This window comes from Neltuma alba, unplaced genomic scaffold, assembly GCF_004799145.2.
Source record: "Neltuma alba isolate B1F8T4 unplaced genomic scaffold, ASM479914v2 tig00003072_pilon, whole genome shotgun sequence".
In the NCBI taxonomy this organism is placed as follows: domain Eukaryota; kingdom Viridiplantae; phylum Streptophyta; class Magnoliopsida; order Fabales; family Fabaceae; genus Neltuma; species Neltuma alba.
Window position 1 is genome coordinate 182576 of NW_021633130.1, and position 16656 is coordinate 199231.

Below are 16656 nucleotides of genomic sequence, written 5' to 3' on the forward strand. Positions count from 1 at the left end.
TTTCTATTGCAGCAAAATATTCTCCGCCTTCAGAATATTTATGGGGAAAAATAAAAGGCGATGTTCTTTTTACACTTGGGTAATATGTCCGAAAGCGTAAATTTATGCCTTTTTTTTTCTCAGTAATAAGCTTGCCTGTGCCCATACTCAACCTACATGATGAAGTGTTCTAGAATTCCAAATAAAAGCAAAAAAAAAAAAAAGAGATCAAAAAACCCTAATTTCCTTTTAAAAAAATTCTTTATTCAAAAAATTCTTTAAAAAATTCCTGAATTTCCTCGTTTTGAATTTTTTTGCTGGCACTTCTCTGTCGCTGTGATCATTTTTTAAAAAAACCTGCCCTTTTCAATTTGTGACGGCTCATATATATCCAAAAAAAAAAAGCTAGTTTAGTCGATGTTCTTTTCCCTTTTTGATTTCACAAGTTCATCAGCTTTCTTCAAAAACTTTCAGATTTTACAGTTATCTTCGATTGTTGTGAAGCATCTGTTTGTAAAAGTTGTTCAAAACACCGCAAAAAGGAGCTCTCTCATGGTTTGATCTGTGTTGAAACACTGAGGAAAGCTGATTACTGCTGGGAGATCTGAGGTTTATATGCCTTTAAATTGCAAAGTTTCACATCGGCTGCGGTAAGTTAGACAATATAGATTCATGCCCAAGTTAGTATTTGTTCAATTGATCCATATTTACTAAGTTCAATTTGTTTTCCAACTTTTGCAGCATATTCTTGTGTTTCTGAAAATAGACAGCAACCAACCGAAAGAAAAAGAAACTTGTTCCAACTTCCAACCATATATTGAAGGCAAGTTACTTATTAAGGTGTGGTTTCCCTAGTTTTACATGATGTCTAAACATACCCTCTGGTGTTTTTCTTCTTCTTTTTTTTGGGTAAAATAAATGGGTTTCCTTCTAATTTTCCCAAAATCGTAGTTTTTTTTAAAGGAAAAACTAATCACTTTGGTCTCATAATTTTAACTTGATTATTGATTAAACTTTAACTCTGTAAAACTCAATCCATTAAATAATATTAATTTTGTTGAAATTTTGACTAATTGTAACTTGGTTCTTGCAGCGTTTACTATTCGAATCATTAATTAATTAGTCGCTGAGTTTGGAAAAAAAAAAAGAGTTCACATGAATTAGACTTTTACATTTAATATAATTTTGAATTAATTTTAAACATCATCTTTATTGGAAAGAGAGATATTTTGGCTCAACATGTGTAATTTAACCATCAATTAATATTTTGGTCTATGAAAATAAAATATTTAAAAAATATAAGGAAAGTTTGTTTTGTAGAATTTTCAAAGCATCTTTGCGGTCCCTTGTTCTTGCCTTTCCCTTGAAAAAGGTATTTTCGTAACAAGATTATTGGATGATGTATGTGCTATTTTGTAATTTACTTCAATGTAAATAATTAGAACGAGTATTATTGTAGAAAAACTAGCTCATATTTTCTTGCATAGAAGGTACTCACCTAAATTTGTGCAACAACATGTGCATGGATTTCCAAGTTGGGGCCCCACACGCTTGATTTGTCACTTTTAGACCCTACACGTCATTCTTTAGTCACCTTTAAAATTTAAATCCTCCGGCCAATGTCATGGGGTTTCAAATTAACTTTAAAAAAAAGTATTTGGATAGAAATCAAACTATAGTTTTAAAAGTGCTTTTACGGTTTATAAAATAAAGATGTAAAAGAATTTATCTCGTTTTATGAAAAAGTCCTTCTGAAACTTTAGATTGGAAGTTGCCAAACACCCTAAAAGTGCCTCTACTTTAATTGCTGTGGGTCTCATTCATTGACTCCTTTATGCACGAGAGACTTGGGGATCTACTCCTCCCAAAGCTTCATCTCTGCTTCTTCTTCAGCATTTTCTCAGAAATTATTTTTCTTCTGAATTTTATTCCTTTTCTTTGCACTTTTTCACTAATTTCTGCTATATTTTTGTTGGTTCTCATCGTCTTCTTTCATAACTGCACAGCATTCCTGACTTCTTCTTGTTTATTGATTTCTCAACTTGTTCTTAAACATCTTTTCTGCAATTTTTTTTTCTTTCTCTTTTTCATATTACAAAATAAAAAAAATCCTAGGTTTTCTCCTCTTGCATTTTTTGCTGGCACTTTCCCTTTATTGTGATCATTTTTGAGTTTGCTGGTTTTTTATGCTTCTTCAAGAAGAAAGAAAACTGCACGTTAAATTTATGTCCTACTTGTTTAATGATAAGCTTGCCTGTCACCTTACCTCACCTGCATGGTGACGTGTTCTAGAATTTCAAATATATATTTGTAAGGGGCCAAAATTTAGTGATCATGTTTTGATATTGCATAAATTAAAAAAAAAACACTTTGACTGAAAATAATTTAATATTGTCACTCGTGATCATTTGAATGACCTCACTCTTGCTTTGATATCCACAGGGTGAAAAAGGAAAGACAGGGAAAAGGGGAAATCAAGTTTTCATCGTCATTAATTCAGAAAAAAAAGGTGAGACATTTGTTTGAAGGGTACCAATATTTCTGCATCAATTCACAACCCAAGTTTAAATGAGTTTTGGCTATATCTTTTTGACAGAGTACAAATTAAATGGATATCACTTGCGGAACATTGAGTGGTTTGGTTGAGAAGCTTCGGGATCTAGTGATCGACCTAACTTGGGAGCAGCTTCGTTATCTGTTTCAGTATCACAGAAACATTGAGGAGCTCAATGAACGACTTGAGGAACTCACCCTTGAAAGAAGCTCCAAACAACACCAAATAGATAATGCTAGAAACAATTTAGAACAAATTGAAAAGAAAGTTGAGCATTGGTTGCGCACAGCAGATGAGATTTTAGAGCAAACACAAATGTTTCATGAAGAAGAGAGTCAAGCAAAAACAGATTGTAGCGTGACTTCCTGTCCCAACCTGTGGCTACGTTATAAACTAAGCAAAAGAGCAAAGGCAATGGCACAAGAAGTTGTTGAAATCTATGGGAAGAGAAACTTTGATAGGGTTTCATATCCTGTTCCTCCCCGATCGATGCCAGAATTACTCAACAAAGAAAGCAGTGAAGGGGTTGGTTCAAGAACGCAAATTGTGAATCAAATTATGGAGCACTTACATAATCCTAGTGTTAATATTGTCGGATTGTGTGGACATGGTGGTGTTGGCAAGACCACTATAGCTGAAGAAGTAGCAATGAAGGCGAAGAATCAAAACATGTTTAAAAGGGTGATCATGGCAACTATTTCTAGTGAATTGAATGTTGTGAAGATTCAAGCCTGGATTGCAGGGATGCTGGGTATGCAACTCAATGACGAATCTGAAGAAGCAAGAGCTTGTCGTCTGTGTGAGAGGTTGCAGCAAGAGGAGAATCTGCTTCTAATCTTGGATGATCTTTGGAAGCAAAATGATTTGGTCAAAGTTGGGATTCCCATTGTTGGTGTTGGAAATGACAGCAAAAAGAATGAAGGCCGCAAAATTTTACTAACTTCAAGGGACAGAATGCTGCTGTTAAATCACATGAAATGCAAAGATATTATCGAAGTGGGTGTTTTGTCAGAGAATGAAGCATTAGAGTTGTTCAAGAGGATTTCTGAACTTCCTATTGACTCAAGCACTTCTGACAACTTGATATCTGTAGCCTATGAGATTGTTCGAAAGTGTCATGGCTTGACATTAGCGATTGTAGCGGCTGCCAACGCATTAAGGGGAAAAAATCTAGATGAGTGGCAAGATTTCTGTAAACGATTGAATCATCCTTTAAGAAGAAACATCACAGGAATTAAAGAGGTGGATGAGATATTGAAGTCGAGTTATGATTGTCTAAGCTCAGAGAAAAAACGCATTTTCTTGCTCTCCGCCATGCTCTCCCATGATCCCTCAATTGAGGACCTGCTCATGTACTCTATGGGGTTAGATATTCTTGACGGCATAGAAAACATAGAAGATGGCCACATTGGAGTCTCTGCTGCCGTAAGTAAGCTAAAATCATTAAACTTATTTCTTGATAGTTTTTCTAGTCATTACTTTACAATACATGACGTCTTTCGAGATGTTGTATTGTCGATCACACCCAATGAATTAAAAGCATTCATTGTGAGGCATAGAAGCTTGAAAGAATGGCCTGGCAAAAATAAGCTTGAAGACTACAAGGGAATTTGCTTACAAAAGAGTGACATCAGTGACCTTCCAGAAGAGCTGCATGGTCCGAGATTAGAATTCTTTTTGCTAGACAGCACAGAACGTGATTTGGCCATACCTATGATGTTTTTCAAATCATCAAAGGAGCTGAAAGTGTTGGCATTTACCAATGTGCATTTTTCGTCACTACCATCGCTCATGTTCCTGCAAAAACTAAAAACATTGTGTCTCCACTCTTGTTTGCTGGAAGACATAATTGAGGTTAGAAGCTTGAAGAAGTTAAAAGTCCTAAGTCTTGCTTACTCTGAAATTCAACAACTGCCTATTGAATTGGCAGACTTAACCTCTTTAGAAATGTTGAATTTAGCCCACTGCTCCAAGCTCAAAGTGATTCCACCAAAACTGCTATCTAGCTTCAAAAAATTGGGGGTTTTGCTTATGGGAAATAGCTTTGACCAGTGGAAAGTTGAAGGATCTACTGAAGCTAATGAAAATGCAAGTCTTGACGAGTTGAAGGGCTTGCCAATCTGTTCTCTAGATATTCATATTCCTAATGTCTCTATGTTGCCAGAGACTTTGTTCTTAGATATGAATTTGAAGAGATACAAAATACTCATTGGGAAGCACTGGGAATGGGGGACGGTCGGCTATAAAACTTCAAAGGTATTGAAACTTGAGCTTGAGAGTGATATCCATTTGAAGCCTGGGGTTCGAAAGTTGATGAAAGGAGCTGAAGATTTGTGTTTATATGGATCTAATGGGCTTGAAAATGTTCTACATGGTCATGATGGAAGATCATTTCCGCATTTAAGGCATCTTCGGATTGGAAGTAACCAAATTGAGTCCATTTTTGGGAACTCAGCACATCATGAAGCAGCAACAAATAACATATCCAATAAAATGTCTGAGTCGCTTTTGAACAAGGTATGTTCAGATTATTTTATTCACATTTTTTCTTATTTTATCTTCCTACAAAACTTAGCCTCAAACTTGTATGCAAAAATCATTTTCACTAGAATTACTTGTTTTGCTGTTAGGCTATTATGGAAGGTTGCAGCTTTCTATTATTTTTAATGACTTAAAATTAGCTAATAAAAGAGAAAAGCTAACTCCAAGTATTAAAATAAATAATGATGCCTCAAATTATTCGTCAGCCTAAAAGCACCTTAATTTGATATTTTTGGAAATTGTCCCTGTCACTAAAATATCTGAGAATGTGGCTCGTGGTTTTGATGACTAATCATTGTAATTATTCTTTTTTTTGTTTTAATTTTCTGACAAAATTTCAAACTTAGTTACCTGCAAAAATTAATTTTTACTAGAATTGTTTACTTTGCTGTCAGGCTATTGTGGCATTTTTCAAGTTTGTTCTTATTTTGTTCTTTTTTTTTAGTTAACGTATCTACAAAAATTACATTCACTAGAAGTACTTGCTTTGGTATTAAGCTTGCTAAAATAGCATTTTACAGTTTTTTTTTCATTTTTTGATTACTTTTTTTTTTGAACTTGGAATTTCATATTGAACTTTTAGCAATCTCTTTAAAAATATTGTGCATGAGAGTTTTATCTAGACATTTAAAAAATCTTTCATGAAAAGCAAGTCTGTGAATTTAAAGTGATTTTCATTTGATCATATTTTCTGTAAACTACAGGTGTTGCTTCCAAAATTAGAGATATTTCGATTATCTAATTCAATCGGTTTGATTCCATTGATATGGGAGGACCAACATTCACACAACTCATTTCGGAACTTGAAAGCATTGTTTGTGAAAAGTTGTGGCTTTGTGAAATTGGTGCCCTTTCGTGTGCTGAAATCTTTAAACAACTTGGAAGAACTAGAAGTTAGGGACTGTGACACGTTGGAGTTGGTGTTTGATTTTGAAGACTTGAATGATTATAAAGAGGCGGAGTCATCATCAGTGATTGTGCCGCTGAAAAAGTTAACGCTTTATAAATTGCGAAAATTGAAGAATGTGTGGAGCAATCACTATAAAGGAGACATCTCCTTCCCAAGTCTAAGGAGCGTGCATGTTTCCTATTGTGATAGCCTCACTAGTATGTTTCCTGCATCTATAGCCAAAGGCATGCTTCGTGATCTCGAAAAGCTTCGAATAGAATATTGTGGTATAGGTGTGATTGTTGCGAAGGATCAAGTTTCAGAATCTATTGATCCTGTGTTAGAGTTTCCCAGGTTGACTTTCCTTGAGCTTTTTTCGCTTAAAAATTTGAGGAATTTCTATCCACAGAGACACACATTAGAATGGCCACATCTTTATCGATTATCTATTAGAAGTTGTGATGAATTGGAGATATTTGAAAAGGAAGTCTCAAGTTCATTAGAAATACACGAGGAAGGGAGCTCATTAGACTCAAAATATCCTCTACTGTCCCAGTGCAAGGTACATCTCTAAATTAGCTATTCACGAGTTATTTATTTTAAAAACAATCTAATAAAAGAGCAAAAGATTAACTTTAAGCATTAAAAATAAATGAAGAAACACATTTTGTTTCACAGTCTAAGAGCACGTTTGAATTTGATATTTTTGAGTACTCAAGTATGTGAATTATTCCTGTTACTAAACCATTTATTAGAATATAATGTAGTTTAGGATTAATTTGGTTATTCACTTAAAAAGCTAAAAAATAATAATTCATAATAATTATTTTAATTAATAATAGATATTAGAAATTAATTAAATAATTTTCTATTTTTTCTTTTTTAAAAGAAGTGGGACTCCAATTCTCGGCTTTCCACCTTCACCGAAAAGAGGTGTGTCATTGAATCAAGGGAGGGGATTTTTTTTTTCCTTTTTTCAAGCCATTATTAGCTTTAATTTGATAATTTTTTTAAAAACAAACGAAGGAAGAAATAACATTTGTAAGTCATAATCAAAGATAGAAAGTCCAATCTAGAAATTTATATTCATTTTAATGTATCATAATTATTATTTGTAGTTAAAAAATACATGTACGTCAAAATTGTGGACGCATCAAATTTAAGTTTGAAGATATCCTCCTAAAAAAATGCACACGGCTGGATTTTGACGCATTGGTTAGTTGTTACATTTAGTTATGATTTATGTATTGTGCAGGTCACTCATAATTTGGAGGAGTTAAGATTGGAGGGTAAAGGAGCTAAGATGATAGGAAGTGGCCAGCTTTCAACGTACCGCTTCCCCAAAGTAAAACTGCTTTGTCTAGATGTTGGTTATAAGGCAACGACTATTTCATGCAATTTTTTAAAACAAAAGAAGGTAGGTGAGATTTTTATTTAAACATTTAAAAAATATTTCATGAAAAGAAAGCCTATGGATTATAAGTTATTTGTGTTTAATCTTATTTTCTTTCAACAGGTGTTACTTCCAAAATTAGAGAGGTTGGAATTGTCCAATTCAATCAATTTGATTCCAATGATATGGGACGACCAACTTTCACACACCTCATTTAGTAATTTGAAAACATTGATTGTGAAAAACTGTGGCTTTGTGAAATTAGTGCCCCTTTGTGTGCTAAAATCTTTATACAACTTGGAAGAACTGGAAGTTAGGAATTGTCGCATGCTAGAGATGGTGCTTGATTTTGAAGATTTGAACAAATATAAAGAGACGGTGTCATCATCAATCCGGGTTGTGCCACTGAAGAAGTTAAAGCTATATAAATTGCCAAAATTGAAGAATGTGTGGAGCAATCACTCTGAAGGAGATGTCTCCTTCCCAAGTTTAAGGAGTGTGGATGTTTCCTATTGTGAAAGCCTCACAAGTCTGTTTCCTGCATCTATAGCCAAAGGCATGCTTCGTGATCTTGAAAAGCTTCGAATAAATGATTGTGGTATAGAGGTTATTGTTGCAAAAGATGAAGTTTCAGAATCTGTTGCTTCTAAGTTTGTGTTTCCTAGGCTGACTTCTCTTGCGCTTTCTTCGCTTCAAAATTTGAAGAACTTCTATCCACAGAGACACACATTAGAATGGCCACGCCTTCAACGGTTATTTGTTATCAATTGTGGTGAATTAGAGATATTTGAAAAGGAAGTTTCAAGTTCATTAGAAGTACATGAGGAAGAGAGCACATTAGGCTCAAAATATCCTCTACTATACCATGACAAGGTACATATCTAAATTGGCCGTTCATGTGTTATTTATTTTAAAAATAAGCTAATAAAAGAGCAAAAAAGAACTTTAAGCATTAAAATAAATAATGAAATATATTTTGCTTTACAGCCTAGGAGGCCACTTGGATTTGATATTTTTGAGTACTTACATATGCGAATTATTCCTGTCACTAAAACATTTTTTTAGAATATAATGTAGTTTAGGATTAATTTGATGATTGACTTAAAAAGATAAAAAGGAATAATTCATAATCATTATTTTAATTAATTGATAGATACTAGAATTAATTAAATATTTTTTCTGTTAAAAAAAAAGTGGGACTCCCATCCTCAGCTTTCCATCTTCACCGGAAAGAGGTGTGTCATTTTTTTTTTTTGGGAAATAAAAGAGGGGTGTCATTTAATCAAGGGAGGGGATTTTTTCTTTTAACATTTTCAAGACATTATAAGCTTTAATTTGATATTTATTTATTTAAAACAAAATAAGGGAGGAATAACGGTTGTGTGTGATAATCAAAGATTGAAATTCCAGGCTGGAAATTTATATTTATTTTAAATGTATCATAATTATTATTTGTACTTACAAAATAGACGTACGTCAAAATTGTGGATGCATCAAATTTAAATTTGAAGATATCCTCCTGAAAAAAATGCACACGGCTGGATTTTGACGCATTGATTAGTTGTTACATTTAGTTACGACTTATGTATTGTGCAGGTCACTCATAATTTAGAGAACTTGACATTGTGGGGTAAAGGAGCTAAGATGATAGGGAGTGGCCAGCTTTCAACATACTGCTTCCCCAAAGTAAAACTGCTTTGTCTAGATGTTGGTCATAAAGCAACGACTATTTCGTACAAATTGTTGAAGAGCTTTCCAAACTTAGAAGAGCTGACACTAGGGGGTCGCATTAAGAAGGCTTCTGGAGGGGATGATGTTCCTCTTCCAATAAAATTGACTCTTGAATATATTTCCAAAATCACAAGCTTGGTACCACTCTTAGTTTCTTCACCAAATCTCACACATCTCCACGTGGTAATTTGTTTTGGGTTGACTACTTTGATGACATCATCAGTTGCTCGAAGCTTGGTCCATCTCACAAGTCTCTCAATTAGTAGGTGCTCTAACATAAAGGAAATTATATGGAAGCAGGAAGGAGAGGATGATGACGATGAGGAAGTCGTTTTCAGCAAGTTGCAGCATTTGAAACTTGAAGATCTACCAAGATTGAAGAGATTTTGCGGCTACAATTATACTTTCAGGTTTCCATTATTGGAACAGGTGATCATAACAGAATGTCCGAAATTCAAAGTATTCTCTCCAGGACTCATTGATACACCATCTCTTAAAAGCGTTCTACTGTCACAACGGTGGTTAGGAGCACGCCATGAAATTTGGGACACCAATCTTAACAAATTCTACCAACAGGTACGTCTAGAATGCTCCATTCTTCCTATTTCCAGCTTTTACAAAAATATGAATTTATAAATGTTCCATTGTTATGATATTTAATATAAATATACATATACATATTTCGGTTTTGAAGTTTCTACTAAAATTTTAGTTATCATTTTTTAATTACATAACTTTAATTACAAAACATCCAAAACAATTACATCATAATTAATTAATTAATCAATGGGATACACAGTGAAATGTTTCAGTAAGAAATGGATTTTCCCCCTAGATATACCCTTATTTATGAGGAAAAAAGTAAGAGAGAGAAATAGAGTAATAATAAGAAAAAATATGAAAGATAAGATAATATACCAAGTTGTCAGCTTTTTACTTAATGCAATGTATAAAATTAATTAGAGACAAAAAGGATAAAAACACAGACAAATCCAAGTTGGCTCTTATAAAAAAAATTCAGACAATTCAAATTTCAAATTTTCATAAAAAGAACTGGAGGGAGTAGTTATCATTTTTTAATTACGGAACTTTAATTATAAAATATCCCAAACAATTACGTCATAATTTAATAATTAATGCGATACACAGTGAAATGTGTCGGCATTATTGTCTTTTTGTCGTGGTTGGTATAATTATTTCTTTTCCAAGATTAATTATGAAAAATAAATGAAATCAAAATGTTTCGCACTTCTAGTGAGCGCATTTGATCTTGGGACGCAATAAAAAACAAAATAATATTACTGATTCAATAAGAAGTTGCGACATAATTAATAAATTAATATTACCATGTTTCTGACTCAATATCTGTTTTACAGAGATTTGTGGCATCAAGAGAGATGGTGTTAGATGAGTATGATGTTAGCATGATAAGGAATGACCAATTTCCAGCGGACTGTCTTGCTCAAGTGGAAATTCTTCGCATAGAAGAATTTGATGATGAAAGGGCAACATTTCTGTACACATTGCTTGAAAGATTTCCACAGCTGAATGAACTTCGTGTGGAGGATAGTTCTTTCGAGGAGATATTCCCATCACCCATTGTTCATCAAAATCAACTTCTTCATAATTTAACAGTGCTGAAGGTGTCCAAATGTCATCGACTCATCTATTTAGTGACAAATTCAGCAGCCAAAAGTTTGGTGAATCTTGAAACACTGGAAATAGATGATTGTGAAAAGATGGAGGAAATTGTAAAACATGAGAATAATGAAGAAGTAGAAGGTGGAATCACATTCAATGCGTTGAGAATATTAAGACTCATTAGTCTACCAAGATTGAAAGCGGAAGAGCATAAAATGGATTTCAGCATTGAAGACCCCGCAACAAATAATCATAAGGTATGTTCAAATCAATTTACACTAAAATATACTAACTATCCCTGTGTTTTACCTAAGTTATAGAAACCTTTTTTTTATTTAAAAAAAAAATATATAACTCTCTTAAAATTAAAATACATGTTGTACAAACCTCCCTTGTATATTTGATTTGAAATTCTATTTCCATCTATCCAACTGTAAGGTTACAGTTAAGTTTGACCTTTAAACTTTTATTTTGACCAAAATACCCCTCCTTCATATAAAAGTTATTTAAACATTCATTTTTTTGCAAAAATAATTTTTAATACCACAAAAATAATTTTAATACATGTATTTTCAGACTTTTAAAATGTAATAAAATTTGTTAATTTTAATTCTATTATAAAATTTTATAATTTTAATTGTTTGTCACGCATATTGAAATTAATTTTTTAGGTTTCTTTAAATGGCCAAAAAATATGTTGAATGCATATTCTTTTCGTCATATAAGATAGATTATCTAAGTTTGATAGATTATAGAAATTATTTAAATTTATAGTTTAAAATTTTTAAACAAATGAGAAATATTTATAACTTATTTAGTCAATTATATATTTATTTAAAGAATTAACCAAATTTCCGCTCACTAAATTACTTATTTTCATTCCTAATATGATAAATACGTTGAACAAATAACTAGCTGCAAAAAGTGAAAAAAATTGAGGAAAAGAAAACATTTTAAATTTTTCAAAACTTTTTAGCCAAAATTTAAGAATTTAGTATTATGAAGGATAAATTAGTAAATCAAAAGTATTTTAATATAAATTTGAATTAGAAAAATATTTTTTTAGAATATTCTCAATAGATTTAACTATTTGGACTTAGGTTTATGTTTTCAAAATAGAAGGAAAATTTGTAATTAGGGCAAAATACAAGGAAGAGTAGAATATTTTACTCATCAATTTATTACTGTTTTTTTTAGACAAAAATTAATTTTTTTCTTATCTAGTATGTTCTTTCCTTACCAAGATTTTCGTATTTTATTAACTTCTTAATTTCAAACTTACGTTGTGAAAATTAATTTCATTGGAATTATTTACTCTGTTCAGTAAAAATATGTTCTTATTTTTTCTTGTCTCAATATATCAAAAAAATTATTTCACTTAAATTACTTACTTTGGTATTAGGCTAGCTATTGTAGCATTTTATAGTTCTCTTGTTTTTAGTTAGTTATTTCTGTTTGGTGAACTTGAAATTTGAAGTTGAACTTTTATCAATCTCTTGAAGAATACTGTGGTACACGAAATCTATACTTACACATTTAAACAATCTTTCATAAAACTAAGCCTCGCAAATCAACAATAACTTCGTTTTCATTTTTTGCCAAAAGATTTTTATTTAATTATATTTTCTTTCAATAGGTGTCATTCCCAAAGTTGGAGATATTAGAATTACGCTTTTTAAACAGTTTGATTCAACCGATATGGGATGACAAACTTTCACGCAACTCATTTTGCAACTTGAAAACATTGACTGTGCGGATGTGTCGCTTTGTGAAATTGGTACCCCTTCACGTGCTGAAATCTTTAAACAACTTGGAAGAACTGGAAGTCACATGGTGTGACATGCTAGAAACGGTGTTTGATTTTGAAGATTTAAATGATTATAAAGAGATGGCGTCATCATCAGTGATTGTGCCATTGAAAAAGTTATGGCTAGTGTCTTTGCCAAAATTGAAGAATGTGTTGGGCAATAATGACCGCCAAGGAGAAATAAACTTAGTTTCTTCACTAGATGGTTCATGCCATCAATTAGAAGAACTTATGACGAAACAGAAAAAAGAGGACAATGAGGACAAGAAAATCATTTTCAGCAAACTGGAGTTTTTGGAACTTCATGGATTACCAAGATTGAAGAGATTTTGCAGCCAAAATTATGCTTTCGAGTTTCCATTATTACAATGTGCCATAGTAACAGAGTGCCCTCAACTCACAATATTCTGTTCCGGAGCCATTCATGCCCCGCTGCTTCAAAAGGTTCAAGTGACGACTCAATATGGACCTCATCACATAGATATTTGGATGACTGATCTTAATGCCACCATCCAACATCGGTTTACTATTCAAGAGGTTAGTCCAACATACTGATATTCTTGTTTTTCTCTTTTTAAATAATTCCTCATCATCTACAAAATTTAGGTTCAGATAAATATCTGACATAAATATTAAAGTTTGGACGTTCCGTCGTCTACCTAAAAATTGTAAACTTTGCATCAAATTACAAGACCCTGATTGCACGCGAAAGCTGATAAGCAAATGATAATTAATGGATGTGGCAGACTGCAAATAGTGTGATAGTGTTTGTAGATCTCTGACTGGAAAGAAATGGGCCTATAAGGTGATTCAAAGAATTTTGTTTCTGTTTAAAGTGATTTTGAGGAGGGGAGGGGGGATTAATGATGAAAAATATAAGTATTAGAAAAAGATGACAGGTCAATTAAGAAAGATTTTAGCTACAATTATATAAGAAATTATTATTTTAAAAAATATTCTGACCTGATTTATTAAATTGCCTTCTTATAATAATAATTTTACCAATAATCGTTTTATAGGTTATTTTCATAGTCAAAAAAGCCTAGCCTTAAATGTGAATTCGAAGGGGATTATGGGTTTTTTTTAATTTAATTTAGAGAAAAGAAAGGGGGTTATGAAGTTAATTTAAAGGATTTTTTAAATTTTATTGTGTGGATCTTATTTCATGGTGAAATGATGAAAATTTAGATATTGGCAAAAGATGAGTGATCCATTTAAAATGTTTTGATTCTTGAAAACAATATCTTGATGTAATTTACTAAATCGCCTACTCATTATGGTAATTGTTTTACTAATTATGATTTTATAGGTAATTTCCACAACCGAAAGCATGGCTTTAAATGCAGAGAATATCACAATGATAAGGGATGTCTTTCCTGAAGTGAGAACTCTTTATGTAGAAAGCTTCCAGGATGAAGGGGTAACCTTTCCCCATAGCTCCCTTGAAAGATTTCCCAAGTTGGAAGAGCTTTATGTGGAGAATAGTTCCTTTGAGGAGGTATTCCCCCCACAAGATGAGATTATCGATTTTATGGGGAAAATCCCACCATTTAAGGAATTACACATTGCCTATTTGGATCAACTCAAGAGCATATGGAATGATGACTCTCAGCTACCACCAATTCATCAACACCTAATAAAACGCCTGGAAGTCGAAAGTTGTCATGGCTTGGTCAAGTTGGCACCATCCTCTGCTTCATTTCAAAAATTGAGGAATCTAACTGTATCTGGATGTCATCAGCTCGTCTATTTGGTGACAAGTTCAACTGCCAAAAACTTGGTGAGTCTTAGAGAACTGATGATAAACGATTGCAAAAAGATGGAGGAAATTGTATTGAACGAGAACAATGAAGGTGTAGAAGGTGGAATCACATTTAACCAATTGCAGCAGATCAAACTTACTGATATGCCAAGCTTGAAGATGTTCTCTTCACGAAGTCAGACATTTGAATTCCCTAAATTAGAAGAGATAGAAATAACCAGATGTCCTGAAATGAAGGTGTTTTGTTCAGGAGTGTTGGAAACACCAGAGTTATCTAGAGTGAAAATACAAGAGCGTGAGATGGAATGGAAGGATAAAGATGACCTGAACAAATCAATAGAAATGCTACCCGTAGCAAAAGTATGATATGTGCTTATGCCAATGTCACCTGTCTTCAAAACTACTTTTTTTTTTTTTTTAGGCCAACTAATATTATGATTTGGTGTTGCAGGATGTGTTAATATATAGGAGGATAACCCCATCATCCATGTTATCATTCTTTCCTGGTTCGTTACTTTTATGATTTTTTCTGCTTATTGTCAGTTTTTTTTTTTCATAGTGGTTATTATGATATCAATAAAAGCCTCATATATGAGGGGACAAGCATTGAGAAAAAGAAACTTGCATCTTTTTTTTCCCCTATACACCAAATTTTTCTTTTTCTTAAATTCTTTGTATGTTTTTGCTACATTTGTCCGTGCTTTACTATCACTAAAAGACACGAGTTTCTTGTTGAAATTTATTTCAATTTCTTTTCCAATAGTAATTACTATAATATCAACAACTGCTACATATATTAAAGGATGAAACAGAGGAGCCATCTTTTGTGAGTGTGAGTGTGTGTGTGTGTTTTTTTTTTTTTTAAATTTTTTATAAAATTTTTCTTTGTTTCTGTGCATTCTCTCTGTATAGTATCGGTTGAGTTATTGCTTATTTTAAAGAGATCAACTGTGATTAAGAAGAAAAGAAACAGCTGGCGTATTTCAAAAAGGATGATTTTGATAATTTGATTACCCCAATTATTTAACCCATTTTTTCATCTAAATAGATAATATTTAAAAAATCGAATGATAAAAACAGAGGGGCTGTTTGTTTCTGTTTCCCCCCCCCTCTCAAAATGGTTTTAAAATTGTTTTTTAAAACAAGTTTTGAAAACAAAAAAAAAATCCTGTTTGGTTAATTGCTTCAAAAAACTGCATTTGAACAAACATACTGAGACTGGAAAGTGAAGTTTGAATGAGAACTCAAGTTTTTATAGGAAAAAAGCCATCAAGTGGAGAAAAAGGGTTTTTCAATTTTTGCAAAAAAAAAAAAAAGGAAATGTGTAAACAAAAACAAGAAAAATAATAAAAGTGTTTTCGTTTTTGAGTTTTTAAAAATATTTCTGTTTTTGGTTTTTAAAACACTCTTAATTAACAATAAATTACAAAACAAGCCTTTTTAATTTTTTTTATTTTAAAACAAAAAAACGGCTTTCAAAATAAGAAAACAAATGAGGCTTTTAACGCATTGACTACAAAATGAATTAGATTTGATAACATGAATATATGCAGAATACACTCATAGCCTTCTTCGTTTCTTTGCTTGATTAATGCAGGCGGCTAATCCGAAGTGTGGACTACAAAAGCATTGATTGCAAGATGATGAATATGCAACGATATTTGTGCGGTGATGCTTTTGTTGAATTCTCAATTATTTGATAAATGAGACTATTTTTATCATAAACAATTGGTGGCGCATAACAAAACTCTACCCAAAGCGTGGTTTGTTTCATTAATGTATGAAAGACTCAGAAATTGGTGTTGTTGATTGTGAAGCTTTCATTCAACACCTGTGCAGTTTGCTTACTTGCGTTATAAAGATTATTAATTAGTTCAATGAGATTGGTCACAATTGACCAAAGAGTTCTTGATCATTGTACGAAACAATATTCATTTTTATGATCTGTGAAGGCACAGAAGAACAATACATGAAATTAGATATGAGGTTTATGTCCATCAATTACATTGTGAAATTAGATAAGAGATAAGTTATTTTTTCACACCAATTTAAAGATTTAAATCATGCCAATCTATCTATTACGGTCCAAATTTCAAAAGATGATGGTAAGCAATAATGAAAATAACTCTATTAGGTTAATATTAAACTGTTAGCTATAATGAATGAAATATCTAGCATTTAAATTCACCATATTCTACTTTCTTGATATTGGTTAACAAAACTACTCCCTGATGCCCTTTATTTTATTTTATCTTTCGCTTTAGCTTACCATTCACACTGACAATAAAGCCCAAACGTCATTTTTAATGAAAAAAGGTCACTTGTATACTCTCTCACATGTATTAAGAATTATCCAAAA

General features: G+C 32.3%; 1 protein-coding gene across 1 annotated transcript; it reads left to right on the forward strand.

Annotated features, from left to right (window-relative positions):
• The first annotated feature begins 2587 nt into the window (after positions 1-2587).
• Positions 2588-4959, forward strand: LOC114740174 (probable disease resistance protein At4g27220). Its single transcript, XM_028928303.1, has 2 exons — positions 2588-4834; positions 4921-4959. The coding sequence occupies exons 1-2, from the start codon at positions 2588-2590 to the stop codon at positions 4957-4959; spliced, it is 2286 nt and encodes a 761-aa protein (XP_028784136.1).
• The last annotated feature ends 11697 nt before the right edge of the window (positions 4960-16656 follow it).